The sequence below is a fragment of the Strix uralensis genome, chromosome 4 (assembly GCF_047716275.1).
Source record: "Strix uralensis isolate ZFMK-TIS-50842 chromosome 4, bStrUra1, whole genome shotgun sequence".
Classification (NCBI taxonomy): domain Eukaryota; kingdom Metazoa; phylum Chordata; class Aves; order Strigiformes; family Strigidae; genus Strix; species Strix uralensis.
In genome coordinates this window covers 14,385,977-14,405,524 of record NC_133975.1, presented here as the reverse complement: position 1 = coordinate 14,405,524, position 19,548 = coordinate 14,385,977, and the positions used below count along the sequence as shown (strand labels likewise).

The 19,548-nt window shown below is 38.3% G+C and overlaps 1 protein-coding gene across 4 annotated transcripts in view; it reads right to left on the bottom strand.

Annotated features, from left to right (window-relative positions):
• Positions 1 to 9,655: 9,655 nt before the first annotated feature.
• EVC2 (EvC ciliary complex subunit 2) overlaps positions 9,656 to 19,548 on the bottom strand; it is a 76,884-nt gene continuing 66,991 nt past the window's right edge. For 3 of the 4 annotated variants that reach the window (XM_074865750.1, XM_074865752.1, XM_074865751.1), the window contains 4 exons: positions 18,633 to 18,720; positions 12,508 to 12,701; positions 11,575 to 11,676; positions 9,656 to 11,098 (listed from right to left, as the gene is read on the bottom strand). In XM_074865750.1, the coding sequence (XP_074721851.1) occupies positions 10,825 to 11,098; positions 11,575 to 11,676; positions 12,508 to 12,701; positions 18,633 to 18,720 (658 nt within the window). In that variant the 3' untranslated portion in view covers positions 9,656 to 10,824. The remainder of the gene's footprint in view (positions 11,099 to 11,574; positions 11,677 to 12,507; positions 12,702 to 18,632; positions 18,721 to 19,548) is intronic. The other variant, XR_012628633.1, reaches the window with a different exon arrangement.

The window sequence follows — 19,548 nt, the reverse complement described above, 5'->3', positions numbered from 1 at the left end:
TGGCCTCATAATATCCTTTGGTCTCCTGTAAAGGGTCAGTACCTGACTCGCCCCGGGCTCTGCCCCAGTGCTTGCTCAGAGATGCTGGAGAAGGAGCAAGAGCTGTGGGCATGCAAACTGGCAGCAATTGCTCAATGCAGTAAGTGAATTGCTTTCAGCAATTCATAGTTCTCAGTGTGACAGTGACAGAATTTAACTGTTTGACACAAATCTTTCATTCATTCAAAAATCTTATAATGATGGTTATGAAGTATTGCTTAACATCAATGAGTAAAGAGCAAAGGGGTTACTCAGCTCCCCTTCAGACTGACAGCACCAAGGGTCCTGAACAAGTCAAGCACTGAGCCCAAATGACTTTGTTGCCTCACGTTTCTTCACACACTAATTTGCAGTGGCATTTTTAGTCCCTGAAATTAAGACATTTGCCTGACTGGATTTTCAGACTTCAGACAATTATATTAAGGATTTTGGAGAATTCAGTGTAAAGGCTACCTGTATGGCAATAACAGTATCATAACTCAGTCTGGCTTGAGGGAATACCTCTGCTTTCATGCTCATGGTGCCTCCATTCATACAGGCAGGGGAGTGCTCTCAAATTGCATCTTCACATGATTTCTAAGGCTGTTTTTTATACATCTGACTGCTTCCTGAGGATGAAACATTAAAATACCTTTTTAAAAAAACATTCTTATCTTGTAAAGCCCTACTGACTCATTAGGAAGGCATTAGAAAAGAAAAAAAACCCCTCATATATAAAAAAACACCTACATGTCTTGATTCCTCTAGCAAGTGTGATCTGCGTCAGTTGGCTACCCCATGTCAGCCCCACAACTGACCACATATGATGTGCTTGTCTGATAGAAGCACATAGCTGTAGAGCGTCAACTGAGCCACCCCCATCTAATTTCTAGATGATAAACATGTTTCAGGATAAATAAGACACCAAGCTATGCAGCTCCATTGAGAACAGACTACTTTGGGACCATTGGCACATAATTACTAATAAAAATTTAGGCAACTGTGGAAAATAAAGGTTCAAGGCTTCTGAAATGTAGGTGCCCTTAGAGTTAGACTGTAGTAGAGAAGAATTCATTGAAGATCAGATTTTGGATATTGGATACTTAAATGCATACACTGTTATTGGCAGTAATACAAGGTCACAAGATTGTGGATTTAGCCCCAAAGGGCTGGTTTAAAACAACTAACTCTTTTATCAAAGTATTTTGTATTATGTTTTGCCTCTATTAAAAAAGGCTTATTTTCATAAATTCAAGGAAAAGGGAAAAAGGTTTTTCAGTCATTTAAAAGAATTCAGCAAAAGAGGAAAAAGGAAAGTGGAAGCAAACCAGACTAAATGTTTTTATTTCCAATTTTGTTTAATATGTGTTAAACAAGTTTGTTTTTGAAATGAAAGCCATTCTTTCATTAAAAATATTGACCAGCTCTAATCATATTTGTTTGAAATTGTTCCCATGGCAACTGCAGCCAGGAGCTGAAAAGTTCTGGTTTTGTTTGAAGAAAGACTTAAATGTAGAAAAGTTCCTCTCTGCTTTGCCCAAGTATACTCATTAGTCTAATAAAATATAGTTCTTCTCCCTCCTAACCATGATATCTAGCACTCAGTATCTTTTCTATAAAGAGGTTCTGAGACCCACAATGAAAACATACCTCTACTTCGTAGTCACACAGAGCAGAAAAGTTTAAGAGAAGGAGAAATAGATTTTTATCTGAATATTTTTTCTTACTCGGTAGTATGGAGTCAATTTTCCCAGTTCCTCTTCTCTACTTTCATTTAGTAACAAAGCAGTAAGAGAGTTATTCAAAACACAAGCTATTGTGCCTGTTGTAGGTGTTAGATGAACCATCCTAGGGTAGTGCCTGTACCTGTTTCAGTTATAGGGAAAGCCACGACATTTAGCTTCGATTAGACACCGTGAGATTTAGATGGTCAAAATAAAGCAAAATAAATTGCAGCACATACCCTGTGCACAGAGCACACTTTGACAGCCAGAACACGGTAGCAGGATTATGTGCCACGCTGAATTACTCTCTAGTCTTATACAAGACTGAATCACAGTGTACGGGGATTCTATTAACCAAATCCTGACATCTTTGTTCATGTAAATAGTACTGTTGCATTTAAGCAACTATTTATATGCATAAATATTGGAGAACAGAGGAAGAAGCATGGTCATTTCTGCAGGGCTTTTTTCTCCCTAAAATTTATAGATCTTTTCTTATCATAATTTTCTTATCACGTTCTTGACAAATATTATTTCCAAATGCTAGAAGTGCTCTCTTCATACACTTCAGTTAGGAAGAAAACCTCTCAAACACACACACAAAGGCAGCAATACAATTATTCTCGGAATAAAGTCATTTTGTAATCTCATTTTATTCATTCCAGAGTCTGGGCTTGGTATCAGAACTTAACTTCACTCTTGACAGCAACATGCAAGATGCTTTTAAAGAACTTTGTCAGCACACGCTCCATTAGTGTTACAGCTTCCTGCTTTGCATCAAAAGCCTACAGGAAACTTGCTGAACCTGCAGCTTTTCTGTGCCTGATTTGGAGGAGATGGACAGCTCATAAACCCTCTCTCGCCCACTGCAGTGCTATTCAGGAGACAATTCCCACGAGAGACCGTGTTGCATATTCAACAGTTGGCTGCAAACTGCCTTATGCCAGTATTGGTAAGACTTTTCATTTGTTTTATTCACAAGTGTAATGCAGTGCACTGGGGCCTCGGTTCCCACATCTTTATTCATCCACCACTGGGATTCACACAGGCTTCTTAGTTTAACTCACTCGCAACAGAAAACCAAATCTGGATGAAAGGAGTTTGCAGAAAAGCCTGGGGCCTTCTTTAGGTGTTTGGCTCCCACTGAATGTGACAAATTGTCACATCTCTGTGCAACAAGGCAGAGACTCTGGGGGGTAAGGTAGGAGATGACCTGTAAGAAATCAGTTCATTTAGGTGATTCCTGAGTGTGTTGAGCAGAGATGGAAAAAGAAAATGGATCAGACAACTGATGTCCTCACTGGATGCAGAATGATTATCTGGGCTTGGAGAATGAAGATATGTACCCAATGCTGTAAGCAGCTTCTTACACTGATGTAATTGGTACTACGTGCAGAAGAAAGAATGAGATTGTAAATTAAGCCTATATTTATGTATCTCTAGTAGACCTCATGAAAAAAAAAAGAAAAGTGACCTCTAAGGATCATCTTTCTCAACTAGGAACACAAGGAGTTTCTAGGACATTGCAGCCATCACTAGCTGTTGCAGAGAGCCACTCTCTTCACACCAGGAGAACCCCACGGTTTCAGCTCTGCTGCCACTAGTGGTGTGGACTGGAACATTTTGAGACCAGCACTCTACTGTTGGTGCTGACAGGTTTTAACTGCAGAAACAGCTCTTCACTGCCATCACTGTCTGAGCTGGTCCTCCATGGAACCCAGGATCTCATTTGTTTCGGTATCCCCGCAACCAAGAACATATTCTACTAAAAGTACTATATCCCTTCAAAAAGACAATCATGTTAACAGCATCCTGGCTTGCTATACAAATAAGGTCAAAAGTTACTAACCAGAATTGTGAATCTAACATTTATATCGACTGAATTGCTTAGATGTGGCTTTTCCTCTTCTCTACTGTGAAAGTGTTGCATTATTCTAGAACTTGTTTGATCCCTCTATAAAGCTGCGTAAGTTATATGGATAGATTCCGTAGCAATCCTGTTTGTTTTTTGTTTTTTTTTCGAAACATGGCATACTAAGTATTTTACACACTACTTGAAAGCAAAAAACATCTCTCCCCTCCCTCCCCACAGAACACCATGACTTGGTTTATGCTGTAGTATCCTTGCAACAAAATGGACCATCACATACTCTTTAGGACGAAGGTATGACAGCCTCTGTCTAGAACTGCCTTTCTGCAGGTATCAGCTGAAGATGTGAGTTCAGGTCTTAGATTACTTCGGATTTCCCTTCTACTTTATTATGACTGCTAACAACTATGGATTCTTTTATTGAAATTAGGAAGATGTTCCATTTCTTTTTACTAATGACCTCAAAGATGAAATAGAGTATTCTTATTATATTTGTGGACAATACCAAACTAGGACAGGCAACAAGCACAACAAAGGACAAGATCAAAATTTAAAGAAGTTCTGACCAGCCAAATGAATGGTCTGAAGAGAACTGGTATTAAGGATATGTGGAGAGTATGGTCCTCAGAATGGCACGGATGATGAATCAGAGACATGGTTAACAATGTTAACCTGCTCTAAAAAAACTGTGGGCAAGGCAGGAAATACTGCACATGATTTATATGAAGTTGATGAAATCTATCAGTATACGAAAGACTCTTCTGAACACTTCAGATCTCCTGTACTCTACAGCTGGCGGGACTGTGTATTAGCTGGGCAGGAGGGTAAGGCAGGCTTGGGTGATGTTTTTCTTGAAAGGTGTGTGCAAAAGAACAGTGTGCAGTATCCCACCAAGTCAGGCTCAGCCACTGGCAGCGCACCAGCTAACCACAAAGCTACTCAGTCTTCAACAACCATCATCTAACCATACAACTAAAGGGAAAATAAAAATAATTAAAAAAAAAAAAGGCAGGTATTCACGTGGGTTTGAACCAGTCAGAGAGCATCACAAGTTCTAACATATTCATTCTCCTGGAAAAGAAGGGAGATTTAGGAAGGAAATCTGGGACAAAGCAAGGATTTGAGCCTGATCTCCGAACTTTCAGGATAGAAATATAGCTTTTTCTCTGTTCCCAGGTGAAAAGCAGACATCAGAAACAAATCTTTTCATAGGGAAACAAATAAATTTTTCTGTGAGAAAAACATACTTTTGGAAAAAAATACTATGAAAAGAACTATTTTTATTAAAACTGTCATTGAATTACTCTGTTCCTTCTCGTTTGAGAAACTGAGAGTATGGGAACATTTAATCATTATATAGGAGTTGTTAAAAATAAGATACTATATATTTAAGATTTTGAGAAGTTTTGCTCATTAGCAGAGCAGATAATTGGTTAAAAATATTACAAGAAAGAATATGGGGCATTCATATTATTTTACACAGTCTAAAGACCTAAACCAGCAAACTCTCCAAGACAGCTTCCAGCTCCTGTTATGTCCTCGATATTCTCCAAGACCTAAGGATGGGAAAGCAGAGATCCCTTTGAAAGATATCACTTTCAATAATTCAACCCTGAATTACCCAGATTTACAGTACCCAAAGAGCAATAACAAACATACTCCTGTGTATGCAATATGCATAAAGGCCCATTTGCAGATTCAGCCAAGATGGTAATTTTAGAGCAATGAATTACCAGTCATCAATAGCAAATGAATAAAAACCTGCTGGCAGATATGACCAGATTTAATTACTAGTGATGGTCAAGCCGTAAGCAGAACACATATTGGAAAAATCTGACAAACAATTGTCCGTTTATTCCAACTAATACAGACATTGCACATCTATCCACTCCAAATATCTTCTAACGACCTTTCAATTTATGGTCCCAAAAGTAATTTTTAACTCCTTCTGAAATACTCTGCATAGGGATACTTTTGTTCAGTTGAGTAACTACAAAACCATTCACATATTGATGTCATTCTCAACTATGCAAAAATCAAGGACTGAAGCCAACCACCAGTGCTCAAACTTATCAAGTTCTGACCTCAGATTCTGAGTGCATTTTGGCTTTTGAATGGTATCTGCCACTTCCAGGTTTTAATTTATTTTCTCATTCAGCTACCTTCCTTCAAACAAACATGGTTGAAAATACACAGCCCCTTTTTCGCAGTTAGCTTCTCTGGCATAATTGAAGAAGATGCTCTAAAGAAGTTGACTCCTTCAAAATATAATTCACTTCCCTGCATATATAACCAAGTATCTGCCTCTTGCTCTCCAGAGGAATATCTGAACCTTGGGGAAAACACACTGCTTTCAGTCAATGTGGCTCTCAAGTTTCTTGATACAGCTGAGGTGTGAAAAATAAGCTTTGTATACCAACAAGCACAGACTGCTCAAATATGGAGAAGGGCATTATCACTTCTTGTTAAATGGACCATTTATGTCACAGCTTGTCTGCAACACAAACGGTGAGCACACTGCGTAGTCTTTCACAAGTGTTAAGCCTGACTTTCCTTGCCTTGCTCCATGTGAATGACAAGAACACAAATGGCAAGAGAGCACTGAAGACCTGAGCCTGGTGGCCTTTGCCAGCCATTTTGCAGAAAAGGACTTGAGTGGAGAAGGAAAGGTGGCAAAGGCTGGATCCTACCTGGAGCACTCAGCTAGGAGGACAGTGTTCACCACTTGCATGATACTGCTTGGCTGGTACATGTGTTCGTATGAACTCTCATACAGCTCTCAACAGCCTGTGACAATACAGATTTCAGAATTCAGTAAGGAAAACAAGCTTTATGTTGGTACACCTATGTCTGCACCAGTTACATCAGCACAGCAGGGAAGCATTTTGGCACAGGGCAGAGGGGGAACTAGGTCAGCTGAGTGAGCGGACTTAGCATTTGGTGCTTTGAAAATCCTGCTGTCAGTCTCTCGGGAAGTGAGAGCTGATGATGAAAGGCAATGTAATTATTGGCTCTGGGTTGTATTAAGATAACAGCATAAAAACTTAACATTCCTCAGAAGAAATAAAGGTGTTAAAATAGCAGCTGGGTAAATACAAGATAATGAAAGAAAGCAGCATGATTTCCCCAGGTTCAAATAAAGCAAACGAGTATTTTGCAGAATTGACCTTATTACAGAGACATTGTCACTTTAAAAATTAATCTGAAAACAAAACTACTCTAGCAATAAGTGAAGATAAAATTATCTATTAAATGTAACAATTTCACAAAAATATCAATATTTTTACTTTCATTTTCACATTTTTCTTTAGTGAAGGGCCAGGTCCATATATATATTTTCACTTTTCTTTACAATTGATTGACTTTTTGATACAATGTTGAAATTCTCTACCAGAATATTCAGTCATTCATTCTTTGTATTAATTATTCTTCATTAGGCTCAGCATGTGTATTCTATTTTATAACAAATTATTACATAATACTGAGGCAGGGAAATGAAACTGAAACTGCAGCAAATCTCAACTCGTTTCACAGAAACATTTTCAGCTCAATCACTACAGAACAACACTCTGTGTACATCTTCCCTAAGATGTTTTTCACCACGTGGGAACTTTTTTTATTAAAAAAAGTTTAAAATTAAATCTTTTAAACAAAAACTTGATCTTAAACTAAACAACTGAGTGAGCAACAGGTCTTGTATGCTAATCCAGTATCTGTACCTCTGATATGCCAAGACAGAATACAGCAAGGAGAATAAACAATCTTTTAACATCTTTCTAAAGAAAACTATGCAGGCTTCACACTATTATCTATGACACCGTGATTTTTGTTTCAACTCTATTAAGAGACGTAGCAAAGAACTTCATTATTCAAACTAATCAGACTTCAGTAAATGCATTCATAAGAAAACTACAGCAGATGACATGAACAACAGGATCATAATATGACACAGCAGAAAACCTGGTGAATAATTACTTACCCCACTGCAAATAGTTGCACAGGTCCGGAAGCATATGGATACTGATTGTGTTTACATCTATGGACACTGAGGACCTTGACAACTTTAAACATTCCAGTAAGTGCTCTTTTAATCTTAAAAGGACTGAAGTTATCTTAAAATAATTTTGTTTGAGTCTATATGGTGCTAGCATTTTGTCCCCTACTGATGCATACCTCCGTTGTGACAAACACTTCGTGGTCCTTCATGAGGAATCGCACCATGAGCAGAAAGCTGGGCTGATGGTAATGCTGGGGAGCTTGTGAGCAACTAATAAGCCTCCTGAAAATCCTGAACCAGGAGCCAAGTTGTGCCCAGACACTGCCCTGGGCACAAGAGATGTGCTGTGCACTGCGTGCAGACTGAAAGCTAACATTACTTAGATGTATGTTGAAGAAATGATACAGTTTTAGTCCAGCATGGAGAATAATTTCTTCAATAAATTATACCATTGCCAGTAAGTCAGTTTTTACTGTGTGGATTAAATCATCACTGCCCCAGGACAGTTACTTTTGCCTGTTCTTTGCATGTTTTGGCTCCTTGGTCAATGGCTTCAAGTTGAGTGGAGACAGGAGCCACAATGGAAATAGGAGTACGTTGTCAACCGTCAGGGACAAGATGAGAAGTAACAAACTTCCAGGGGAACACAGTTAGTTGTGTGATTAGTTAGAGGGTCCTTCATTTCCAGTATTTTCAATTTCAGTTAAATACATTATACAGCTAGGTAGAAATCAACAGGAAGAGTTGCTAAACAAGCGAGACATTTCTTTGAAGTCCCAATTCTACAATGAGCATGACATTAGCACCCTTCCCAGATACTTTTATCCTTTTAATTTGGCTATGTCTGTTTAAAATTAGGAGGTTCAGAGAGACTGTGAGGTATCCCTTTCAGCAAGAATGAAGAATGAAGAAGAATTTGCCCCATGTGGATAATGTTCAAAATCCTGAAGAATTTGGCCTTATATTACTTATTTTATTGATGACTATGAAGCCAAGTGGGCTTAATTTGAATGGCTTGTCCAGCACACATTCCTTGGGAGATTTCGACTGTGAAATACAGATGCTAATACCTATGGTACACACACAGAACTGCACAGACAAGAACTGGCCCTCCTCTGTCCTCTGAACAACTCAAAGCTGAACATAAGTCAGCTCTTTATTGAAGTGGGCTATTACCTAGCTAGTACTTCTTTCATGAGGCACAAGAGAGGTTAAGGTCTGGACATTTCTTTGAGTATGTATTGCACAGTAAGAAACTAATTCATAGCAGTGCATGACTTTCCCTGCTAGAATAGTTACAATCACTGAGCTTCTTCAAATTTGTGATGAGGTATGTAACAGTTACAAATCAGCTTTCTATCATTAAACATACAGATTATCTTTTAAGGATAATAAATTGATATTGCAATCAATATTCAGATGTTGCATTGTATTATTGTAACTGATTAGAGCGATTTGGCCCACTGTCTTACCTGTGATCAGTACTGTCATTTCCCTTCTATAAGACAACAGGCCAGATCTATAATATAAGAGGCTAGAGTCTGGGCTTGCGAAGAAATCCTAGACGAGACTCACATTCGAGAGAGGGTACTTCGGCTTTCAAGCACTCCTTGCAGCTCCAAGCACAGCTCAGGTTTTCCTATTGCCTTTTCTTGCACAGGGCCAAATCCCTTGGCCTGATACACCTGATGCTCCTCCTATACACCTCTGACCTACCTCAAAGGTAGGACAGACCCTGCCTTTACCCACCCACGCCCTGGGGACAACATAGCAGATGCGTTAAAACATGGAGACTGAACTCCCACAACCCTGCTAGACTCCTCTTTCCATGACAGCGATGACTTCTATGAAAAGACTGAAGAACGCAATCAAAAAATAATTAGGATTATCAGGCTAATTACTGCATACATTTTCTAATGCTAATAGCAATAGGAAACACTAATTGTTGTTTACTGTGGGATGAATATTTAAAACTTGTCAAGAGAAGTAGGGGGAAAAAAAATATGTTTTTTTCCACTTGGAACAGACGCCAACTGCAGACACACATACATAGTAACATTTTATTTTTTAAAATGAAATTGGCACCCTATTAATACAAAGACACAGAAAACATACATGAAAAATTGCAACATATATGATCACAGTACCCTCAGAGCATAGCATCTAAATACAGTTCAAAAAACCTCAAAACAGGCTTGACTATAATGAAATATTAACAAATATATGTGTTTCTTTTAATTAGCCCTTTCCTGTTCCTGTTTTTAGGGTTCATACTTATAGGCTTCTTTCTGTCAACTAAAAATTTTTAAAATTAACTTTTTGAAATGTAAAATGATATTCTCATCAATTTAGAGAAACCTAGGAATAAGACCTACAAAAATACCCACCTAAAATTGTGACAGTTGGCAGCACTGTCATCAAAAAAGTTTTTGAAGGTATTACGTTCCTATTTACATTTTTTTTTCCTTTTTCTACCGAGCAAGTGTGGTGATATTGGTTCACCAAGAAAAAGACTTGCAACAGGTTGCAAATATTTACCACAGTTTTGGACTGTAGCCACATTCATAGTTCAACTGAAATAAGCTTAGAAGCAACAGCGAAAAGCTGAAGTTATTCCAGAATGTAAGGCTAAGTACATATGTATATGCTGAAGATTTGGACTACCAGTTATGCAGAACACAAACTGCAGAAGTAACATTCAAAGTCTACTAAGAACACAACATTATACAGTAAATTAACTAGAATAACAGAAAATCAGAGAACAGAGGACTTGTGGGTCATCCACTTCATCTCTTCACATCATCTGCTATACCACAGCTTATTACAAGAATATATAAATACAAGAATAGTAAATCAGTACTTACTTTATATAATAAATAACCTTTCTATATAAATTATGAAAATACAGCTACAGTAAAATCAGTGCAAAAATGATCAAAATGTACTGAAGGAACACTAAGTCCTGCTTTCCAGAACGTGCATCATAGAACACCCATATTTCATCTACTGCATCATACACTGAAAAGAATTAAAAAATGCACAATGCACATTGCTAACTGTGCCATTCTAAAACTACAGCTATTTACAATGTCAGACAAATGAGATTAAAGCAACGCACATCTTATTTAAACTGCAGACTTCATTCTTTCTTATTATTATACTGAATTTTAAATAACTTGCTCTTCCCTAATTGATACTTTGAATGGAAGTTGCCCTCATGAGTCCATATTTGCACGAGCAGCCTTTTTGGAATTAAGAAAGTTCTGTTTCTTTTTCCTTGGAGAATTATGCAAAGAAAGTATTGGATCACTCGGCTCACGGAATAAAAACAACTTCTCTCCTGTGTCTAACAGCTCTATCGCTTCGACAGTTGCAGTGTTCAAAGGAACAGGTGGATTAGACTGTTCTATAGGAGACTGTGTAGGTGAACACCCAAGATGAATGAACGATGCTTTTTCCAAGAGAGCAAGATGCTTCTTCTTTATCAAGCTACATTGATGAAAAAAATTGAAGAATGAAAACTTGGGCAAAAAAAAGCGCATAGCTTCCTATATCATATCCTGACATAAAAGTGGTGACTTTGGAAGCTAAAGAAAATCACATCTCAACAGACAGAATTGTAATTTCCATTCCAATCCCCAATAATTTATGTAACATTTTATGAGATACAAAATTGCATAAGGAAAGGTAACCTTATAATAAATAACCATAGGGAAGATGGGCAATGTATATGAAAAATGTGTGAATTTTGTGGATATGTATGGAAAAAATATTTTTAGGCATTTACTATTATTGCTTATTATACATAAATATGTAGGAAACACAAGCACTAAACAGCAGCACAATGTCAGAAAATGCATGTTTACAAACTTTTCTGATTTCTAACAGATATAAGAGGAACCTCTGGAGATGAAATGAAGTATAAAAAAAAAATTCCTATATGTTTCTTCCTGTTTTCTCCTTACCTGTCTTTTCTCTTGTTTAGAGAAGGGATCTTTTCCAAACTGCTGTTTATCAGATCTTGCCTTACTTTGTTCTCCAGTGCTTGCCATAACTCTTGGTTCTTCCTGAAGGATCAGGAAAGAAAAAAACAACTCCCAGCAGCAAATCCCCAAATATATACACCTTCCTCCTCTTTCTGTTTTTAGCTACCAAACACATGACTAATACCATGAATACAGTCCGTAAGAAAGTTCAAGTATTTGTGCTGCCCTGTCACAGATCATTTAAATCATCTAAGCTCACACCTCAGGCCATGGTCCCAAGACAACTCACATCTGACAACTAGAGGGCCCAGTGCCACAAGATCTGCTTTTCTCCCCTTCCCATGTCATGGCAGGAGTTGGGGGAGAGGGTTCGGGAGCACCTCTCAGTGCTGGTTGCACAGCTATTCGGCTGGTGTTAATGGGGATAAACTGTAAGGATGAAGGCTCTGGGGGACTACCTGTCCCTGAGTAAAGGGAAAAAACAGTGGCCTCTTGGGACTTTAGTAATTATTAGAAAGGAGGACCTCCTTAGGAGCTACAGACACCTGAAATCTGGTGTGCTATGAATATTATAAATACAGAAAGCTGGAAGGAAAATATTTTAATAAACTCCTATTAAAGTCAACAGAAAGAAATTGATTAGAGCAAGATTTATAAATCTATAAAAAACCCTGTTTAATTCACAAAGTTATAAAATGTATCAACTCTTTATCAACCAATTTATTATAGCTGAAATATTTCACAAAATAAGGTAGCAGATTTGCAGTATTTTTACCCACAAAAATATTTCAAAAAGGAAACTTATGCACCTGTGATTTTTTTCTATAGTTGTCAACCTGCTTGTCCAGCAAATACATATGCACATAAAGCAGTAATCTCTTGCAATGGTCTACCAAAAAATATCACACTGACCTTTTCCTACAGCTGCCAGACTCATCTGCATTACTGTCACTTTCAGCAATACCATCTGAATATTTACTGATGGAATCGAGGACAGAAAGAACCTCACTTTGTGAGCTGGAGGGCAGCAGTAAGTTCAGGATCCTGTGCAACATCCCCATTGGTACCCTCGTCAGTTTGGCTAAATAACCTGCCAGTCGGAGCTCCTAGAGGATTAATGAGTAGAAGACAGATAAATTTAGCATTGAAAATAATAAAAAAAAAAACTGTTAGGAAATTTTAATTGCTATCATTAAAGAATTATTCATTATAGAAACAAAAAATATTATTGAAAATCATGTTAGTGGTGACAGTTTTGGTGTCAAGTGGTCATAGTCCCAATGTTCACTGTTTCTACCCACACTGGCCCATATATATTACAGCTGTCCATTTCATTCTGAATATAGGCAATGTAAATTTTGAACAACCAGCTGATCTTAGCATATGTGCTTAGGGCATGTACTCGATGCCCCTCGATCTGAAAAATTACAGTGCAACCATATTCTAAGCCTGTAAGGTTTAGTTAATTTATGGATTGTACTATTATAAAGAAATTCTTTAAAGATAGCAATGAAGCAATATGGCATCCCTTGGTCTGTAAAATTAGGGGGAAAAAAAGAATAGCCTCTGAAACCTAATGACAACGTTTACATGTTGCCATGGTTGAGCACTTCATTGTTCAGCCTCTCTTAACAGCAGATTCTGTAATAAGCTCAGGGGACAGCTTTTAAAATTTGTTAAGAGGTGAAGGAAACAGCTGTTTTTGTTTCGGTGGTGGTGTTTTTTCCAAATGTCCTCTCTTTTTTGGCCCAAAGGTCAGTGGTAAAGCATACTCACGTAGCATTCAAATATTCTAAGTTCAAATTTAGTTGTTCCCTAGATAATCAACCAGCCCCATTTCCCGCCCCTCTCCAAACACCAAAACCCTGTTGTTATCTTCTGCTCTGCTGTCGAAACTATTGTGTCCCCAGGACTGTTTCTGCAGATTTCTCATACGTATTAAACATGTAAAGTCTACAATATATTGAGAACTACGTGGAAAGAAAAGAGTAGAGCAATTTAAAGCAAGTTAAATGCCTGAGAGGATGCCAGAAAAACGCTGTTGTAGTCTATTCAAACCATACATGTATCTCAGGTAGCCAAAGTTAGCTAAAACATGCCAAATGTTCAAAATGACTCACAACAGCTGAGTCACCTCTGCTCTGTTGACCCTCCGATAAGCATGGGGGAGATGACTATAAACCCCGTGTCACATAAAAAACCCACAAGGTCCCACCATGCAGGAAGACAGCCGATTTCTTTGTCCACAGTGGATTCAAAATGTCACAGCAAATGTTTGAACTCTGTCTCTTTTTCACATGATGAACTGAATGCACCTAGGAGATCCCTGTATTAAGTGAATCATCATCTTTGAAAGAAGCCATTTCACCAAAAGGATGCTCTGTAAAGGACAATACTTTCTGCTAAATCCATGTAAAAACAAAGCAATCACCCCCAAAGCAGTTCTAACCCAAATTTAGATGGCCACACAAAATAAAGAAATCAGTCAACCGCCTCTTCCCATAACCGTTCTCCAAGCAAAGAACTTCTCTCCAAAAGGCAGGAAAACTAGCCACTTCCCTAAGTATCCAGGGCTCTTCAGTCTTGTTATAGGTTTTACATGGAAACCACTGAGATACTAGAATGAACAAGAAAAAAATGCTAAGACTGATGAGAGATATGTAAATTGACGTGGTATCTAACATGTCTAATATTTTCACCCTAAACAGGCACCAAAGTTAAGTAAAAGACATGTCTGTTCAGGCTTCTTAGGGCAAGAAACTATTTGATTCTTCTCTGGAGAGGAATGTAAATAAGAGCTTAAATGCTAATACAGACACCTAAGTTTAATTTCTGTAGTTGTATACAGACTGTGTGCACTTTTGGTCTTTAAAAACTGTTCTAGAAACTCACAAAAAATAACATTAAGTGAGAATAAAAATGACACATCTCTGTGACCTATTCTACTTTTTTTTTGGCTAAATGGTCTCCAGACATTTAACTCAGTAATTTATACATGGATGATTGAAAGAAACATCATGACTTCAGTTCTGCTTTCCCTCTGTAATACTTTCCTCTTTAAAATGTTCTTTTCTCCACTCTGACCTTTGCCTTTCTGCATCAAGTGTGATTTGGACTGAGAGGCAACCCTTAATGCTCTTCTAACACAGCAGAATTCACAATTAAGTAATCCATAAGGTGCCACAATGCTGTCAACAGTACCAAAAGTGGCAGAAGACCCCACCAGCCAGGTGCATCTAGCATATGTATGGCAAAGGGAGCGCTGATCTGTGAACATGCACCAGCAGCAAGTAGCACTTTCAGATGCTCACAGCTACCCAGACCAGCTTGCAGAAGTAGGAAGGAGAAGTCAATGTGCATGCAAACACAGGAACGGTCACACTAGTCAGACCAAAAGCCCTCCAGTGTGGGCTAAGTTTGATTCTTCAGGTATATTATACGGTAAGGTACCACAAAGATTAGGAATTCACTTTTTTCATAACATCTAATGGATATAAATGCTTCTTGTGGCACTAATAACCTCATTTGTATTCTCTGAATTTGGTCACAATAGGAATGAGTTGTAGTTTACAAACAGCAGAATTACTTTTAAGTATCGGGCCTGAGCAATGTGTATTTAAGTAACTAATGCAAGAATCAATAAACTCAATCCATGCCGTGTTTCAAGCTTGCTTTGCTGTTTCCACAGGACAGTCTGCCTGCATCATCTGTTGTCTCTAAAATGCAATTAGTGTACCTGGGGCTATAGCTACGAGCTTATTTAAAAGTAATTTCTCAGCCAGAGGCTTATGATCCTGAACTCACTATCATTCAAGCAAACCTCTTATTGACCTAGATCTGACTCCATAAGGATGTAAGCTGAAACACAAAATGCAGGAAAGTAAAATTTATCCGGTTTTCCAGAGAGGGCTGCATCCATAGTTTTGAAAACTAGTGTAAAGGGGAAAATCCTCTTTAAAGAAAAGAATGAGTGCAAGATACAGAGGTACAAAAGCTATAGTTTTCTAATACTTTCCAATATAATGAGTTCTATAAATTCTAAGAAAACAGGGGGAAAAAAGATTTAAAAATCAAGCACATCCAAAAGTAGGAACACGTTACACTGTGGGCCTTAATAACTTAATAAATTACTAGTCTACTATGCACATACTTCTTTACAGTTGAATTAAGAGTAGTCAGGTTTGGAATTCTAGTTGGAGTTATTATACTATTGTACTTGCTGAGAACAGAAATTTTGTTTTGTATATCTTAAGGGTAAATACATGTAGGTTTTACAGAATTTCAATAAAGTATGTCCCAGAATACCTCTGGGCTACACTGTGTATGAATAAATATAAATACAAAAACCTCAATGGTATATCTAATGCATATTGACACAAATTAATTATTTCTTCAGGGAATATTGTGAACAAAACACAAAGCACAGTTCACCAAGTATACACTGAACACCGTGTCCAGTCTTCCAAGTGCAGTGAGGTGATAGTGATGCTCTTAAATCTGTCTTCAGGATGTCAAAATCTGTAATTTTCAAGGGTCATTGTTCACCTGCTAGGCTGCTAAGAGGACTGGGTACTGTGAAAATTATGACATATTCTGTTTGCATGCATCTGTAATGTGCAAAACAATGATTTTAACCTCGCAACTTGCACAACACATGCCATGCTGTTCAGCTGCTTTCACAATATATCCATGCCAAAGGGACCTAACAACCATCACAGGAAGACAATTAAACTGTCAGCAACTTGAGCAACATTTCTACCTAAACTGTAGAAAAGGAATACCCAGCTTCCCCCCAGCCAAGCAGTACGATTTTCGGGAATGCAGGACAAGGACTACCAGTATTATCAAGCTTTCCAGGACAGAAACAAGCTACAGTAACATTTAAAACCAACACATTCCTGGCTAGTCCCAAGCAGTCTGATGATAAATACGATTAACGCTTCCAAACAAATGGGAGCACTGTCTTTGAACTGAAATGTTAAGAAAAGAGCCAAGGTCTCTTGGGAGAGGGTTCCCTTCAAAATGCTCCACAGCCAGCAGCATCGACACTCGGCCACCAGGTTTGTCTCTTCCCTTCCACCAAATGCTACATGTACAGCTGCTTCAAAATTCATCTTAGCAAGCCACAAATCTTGAATTCATGCCTTTATGAAAGAGGTAGATGGTGAGGCTCTGTCAGAGACAACCAAACTCAAGGGCAGCAGAAAAACAATTTATGACATCCTTTGCAAGATAAGAACTCTTCTGCTGAGCAGTTGGCTGGTTAGATGCATCTTCTTTCCACCCTTCTATCCCCAGGAGGACAGCAAGCTAAGAATCAGTGTATGAGATTAATGCACTACTTGTGCTCTCCAAGAGTCCCACTTAGTGATGACTGGTTTTGCCAGCCCACAAAATTGCTAAATAAACACTGTACAAGGTCCCAGCCACTCCTTCGATTAGTCCAAGATTTCAAGGCTATAGCATATTTAAAAGCACTGAAACTATGAAAATGGTCTCAGCAGTGTTAATCTGGAGGAGTTGGTCTGTGTCGTTTAAAGTCTCTATACTGGTCAACATTTCTGGATGCAGCATATTTTGTCAGATAAATATAGAATGAACTAGGAAAAAAAAAGTATATAAAGAATTCCCAAGACTATGGGCCACCACAACTAATGACTTAAACCACAGTAGTGCAGGAAAAGATCAGCAAAGCCCAAAGGACCTTTCGAAGCATTTTCAATTTTTCTATCTGTCCTGATGTTTATTTTCCACTGATGCTGGGCTTAAAACTAGAAGGCTGGTAACAACAATCATGACCCCCTAGCCAAACACCTTCAAATGTTACACTTTGCAAGACAGGCCAGAATGGGGTTTTGGTGCTTATATTATTATGCCCAGAGGACGGGATGCTCTTGGAAAGTGTAAGATGAGGTTTGAATTTCCACTCTACCTGATTTAGTTCATTAGCATAAAGTGAGATCTTCCATTCCAGGACAGCAGCTTAGCCATCAAGCTGCCAGATATTTAGAGGCAAGTCTCTTCCAGCGAAGCTTGCAGAAGGACTCTGCTCTGAATGAAGCCCAAGTGTTCCCATGAGAGGCAATGAAGTGATTATCACACTCTCGTGAGCTTTGGGAGTTCTTGATGCAAATTCCCTTCCCAAATTAGAGTAAGGATCTGAAAACATGTGCTACCTTCCAGGTGAATCTCTTAACACATGTATAATATACAGGAGTCTCACTTCAATTCTTCGTGAGAGTAGCTGATCTCAAATAGACATCTAACTTGGGAGAGGATAAAGAGGTCAGAAAACTGAGCAGAAACAAGCTGAGGCACAGAAAAATCTGAGAGATCCTTAGTCTAAGTGGTCCCTCCTTGGCTTGCTGGCCTCTGAAGCTCCCAATTTATGATACAGGTGACTGTAACCACTTCCGTCCCTGAGAAGCAAGATACTTGGATGTGCAAAGCTGCAACACTGAGTCTCTTTTCTGACACTAGCTACATATCTCAACCAAGGCCTGCAGATAAAACTTGGGGACAACAGTGATTCACTTTTAATGCCTTTTGTAGCACTGATAGGCAGTCACCAGATAGCAAACTACCTGAAGAAGTGATGCTCATTTTGAAAGTGGTATGAGAAACGATACTAGCAGTCCCTTCTATCATTTAGTTTTGTAACACAATCGATGCAAATCCTTTCTAACACTGATTAAAGCCTAAACAAAAGCCTTGTCTCATTACATGAAAAACAGACTGTAAATCTGTCTGTAAACCAGAAACTCAGGCAATTTAGTTCTCTCCACGGAATGAAATGCAATAGGACAACCTCTAGTAAGGATTTGTAAGTGATAACTCATAAAATTCAAAATGTTGAAAGTAGGTCAGAATTAACTGAAGTGGATGATAATACAGACTACAAACACCAGAACTGGTAGTGACTATTAGCAGAACTGGGTCCAAATACATCTGTAATTGTTCCCCCAAAAGTAAGAAAAGCTGAATTCTGGATACAGCTGTAATTTAAACTTGGAAGCTTTGTTCAATTTCATGCTTACCTGACTATAAAGTGCCAAAAATGCATCCATTTCTATATTTTCCAGGAGATCTTCAAGCACCGTGCAATTCCATTGCTCATCTCTCAAGCTGAAGTGAAAGATAGAATTAACATTGAAATCTTTGCAGGTGCAATGACTGTATTATAGGAAACAATATCTGAAAGTCATCCATTCAGGAAGCATATCTTTCTGTCTGCCAAGTTGGGGGAGCAGCGTAACTTCTAAAATAAGCCAATTTCTCTTCCTTTCTCCCCTAAACCACCAAGCAAACATTAGAGCAGATCTGAGGCTATGTTCTTGCGCACAATTCAAATCTGGAATTGCTCCAAAGCAACAGGATTCAACCTCTCCCTATCCTCTTCTTTAAATTTCATTACCACACTTTATGGCAAGTTGTGGATCTTTTTGTTGCTGGAATATAATAGCAAACAGTTAACTTCCTCCCTACTGGTGATTTTTTTGTTTCTGGACCAAACCATGAAGCCATCCTTATGTCATTTGGGAAAAGTATAAAACTTGTTTCTTCTATTATGTTTTCAGGTAAATAGTAAAGACTAGTTGCAGTTTCTTTAAAGGCTTCACTGATGTACCTCTACAGTAGTATCTCCAAGCCAGTAACCTATCTGCTCTTCTAGTGCCTCTTTACTTCTGCAACAGGAGAGTCATTAATCTACACTGATTAGAGCTCCAGCCCTTTCAGAATTAAAACAGACTTAAGAGTGCAGTAACTCCTCTCAAAGCCTATCAAAGCCATTTTTAATATATCAATTGTTTCATGGAAAACCCTCTTTGTAATGGAAAGCACACTCTCAGGATCTTACATGAAACTTGAAATGAGGTAGGTTTTTAATACTGTGCAATACACATGAGAACTTTAATTTCTAACTCCTGTAACCCTAATGAACGTAATACAATA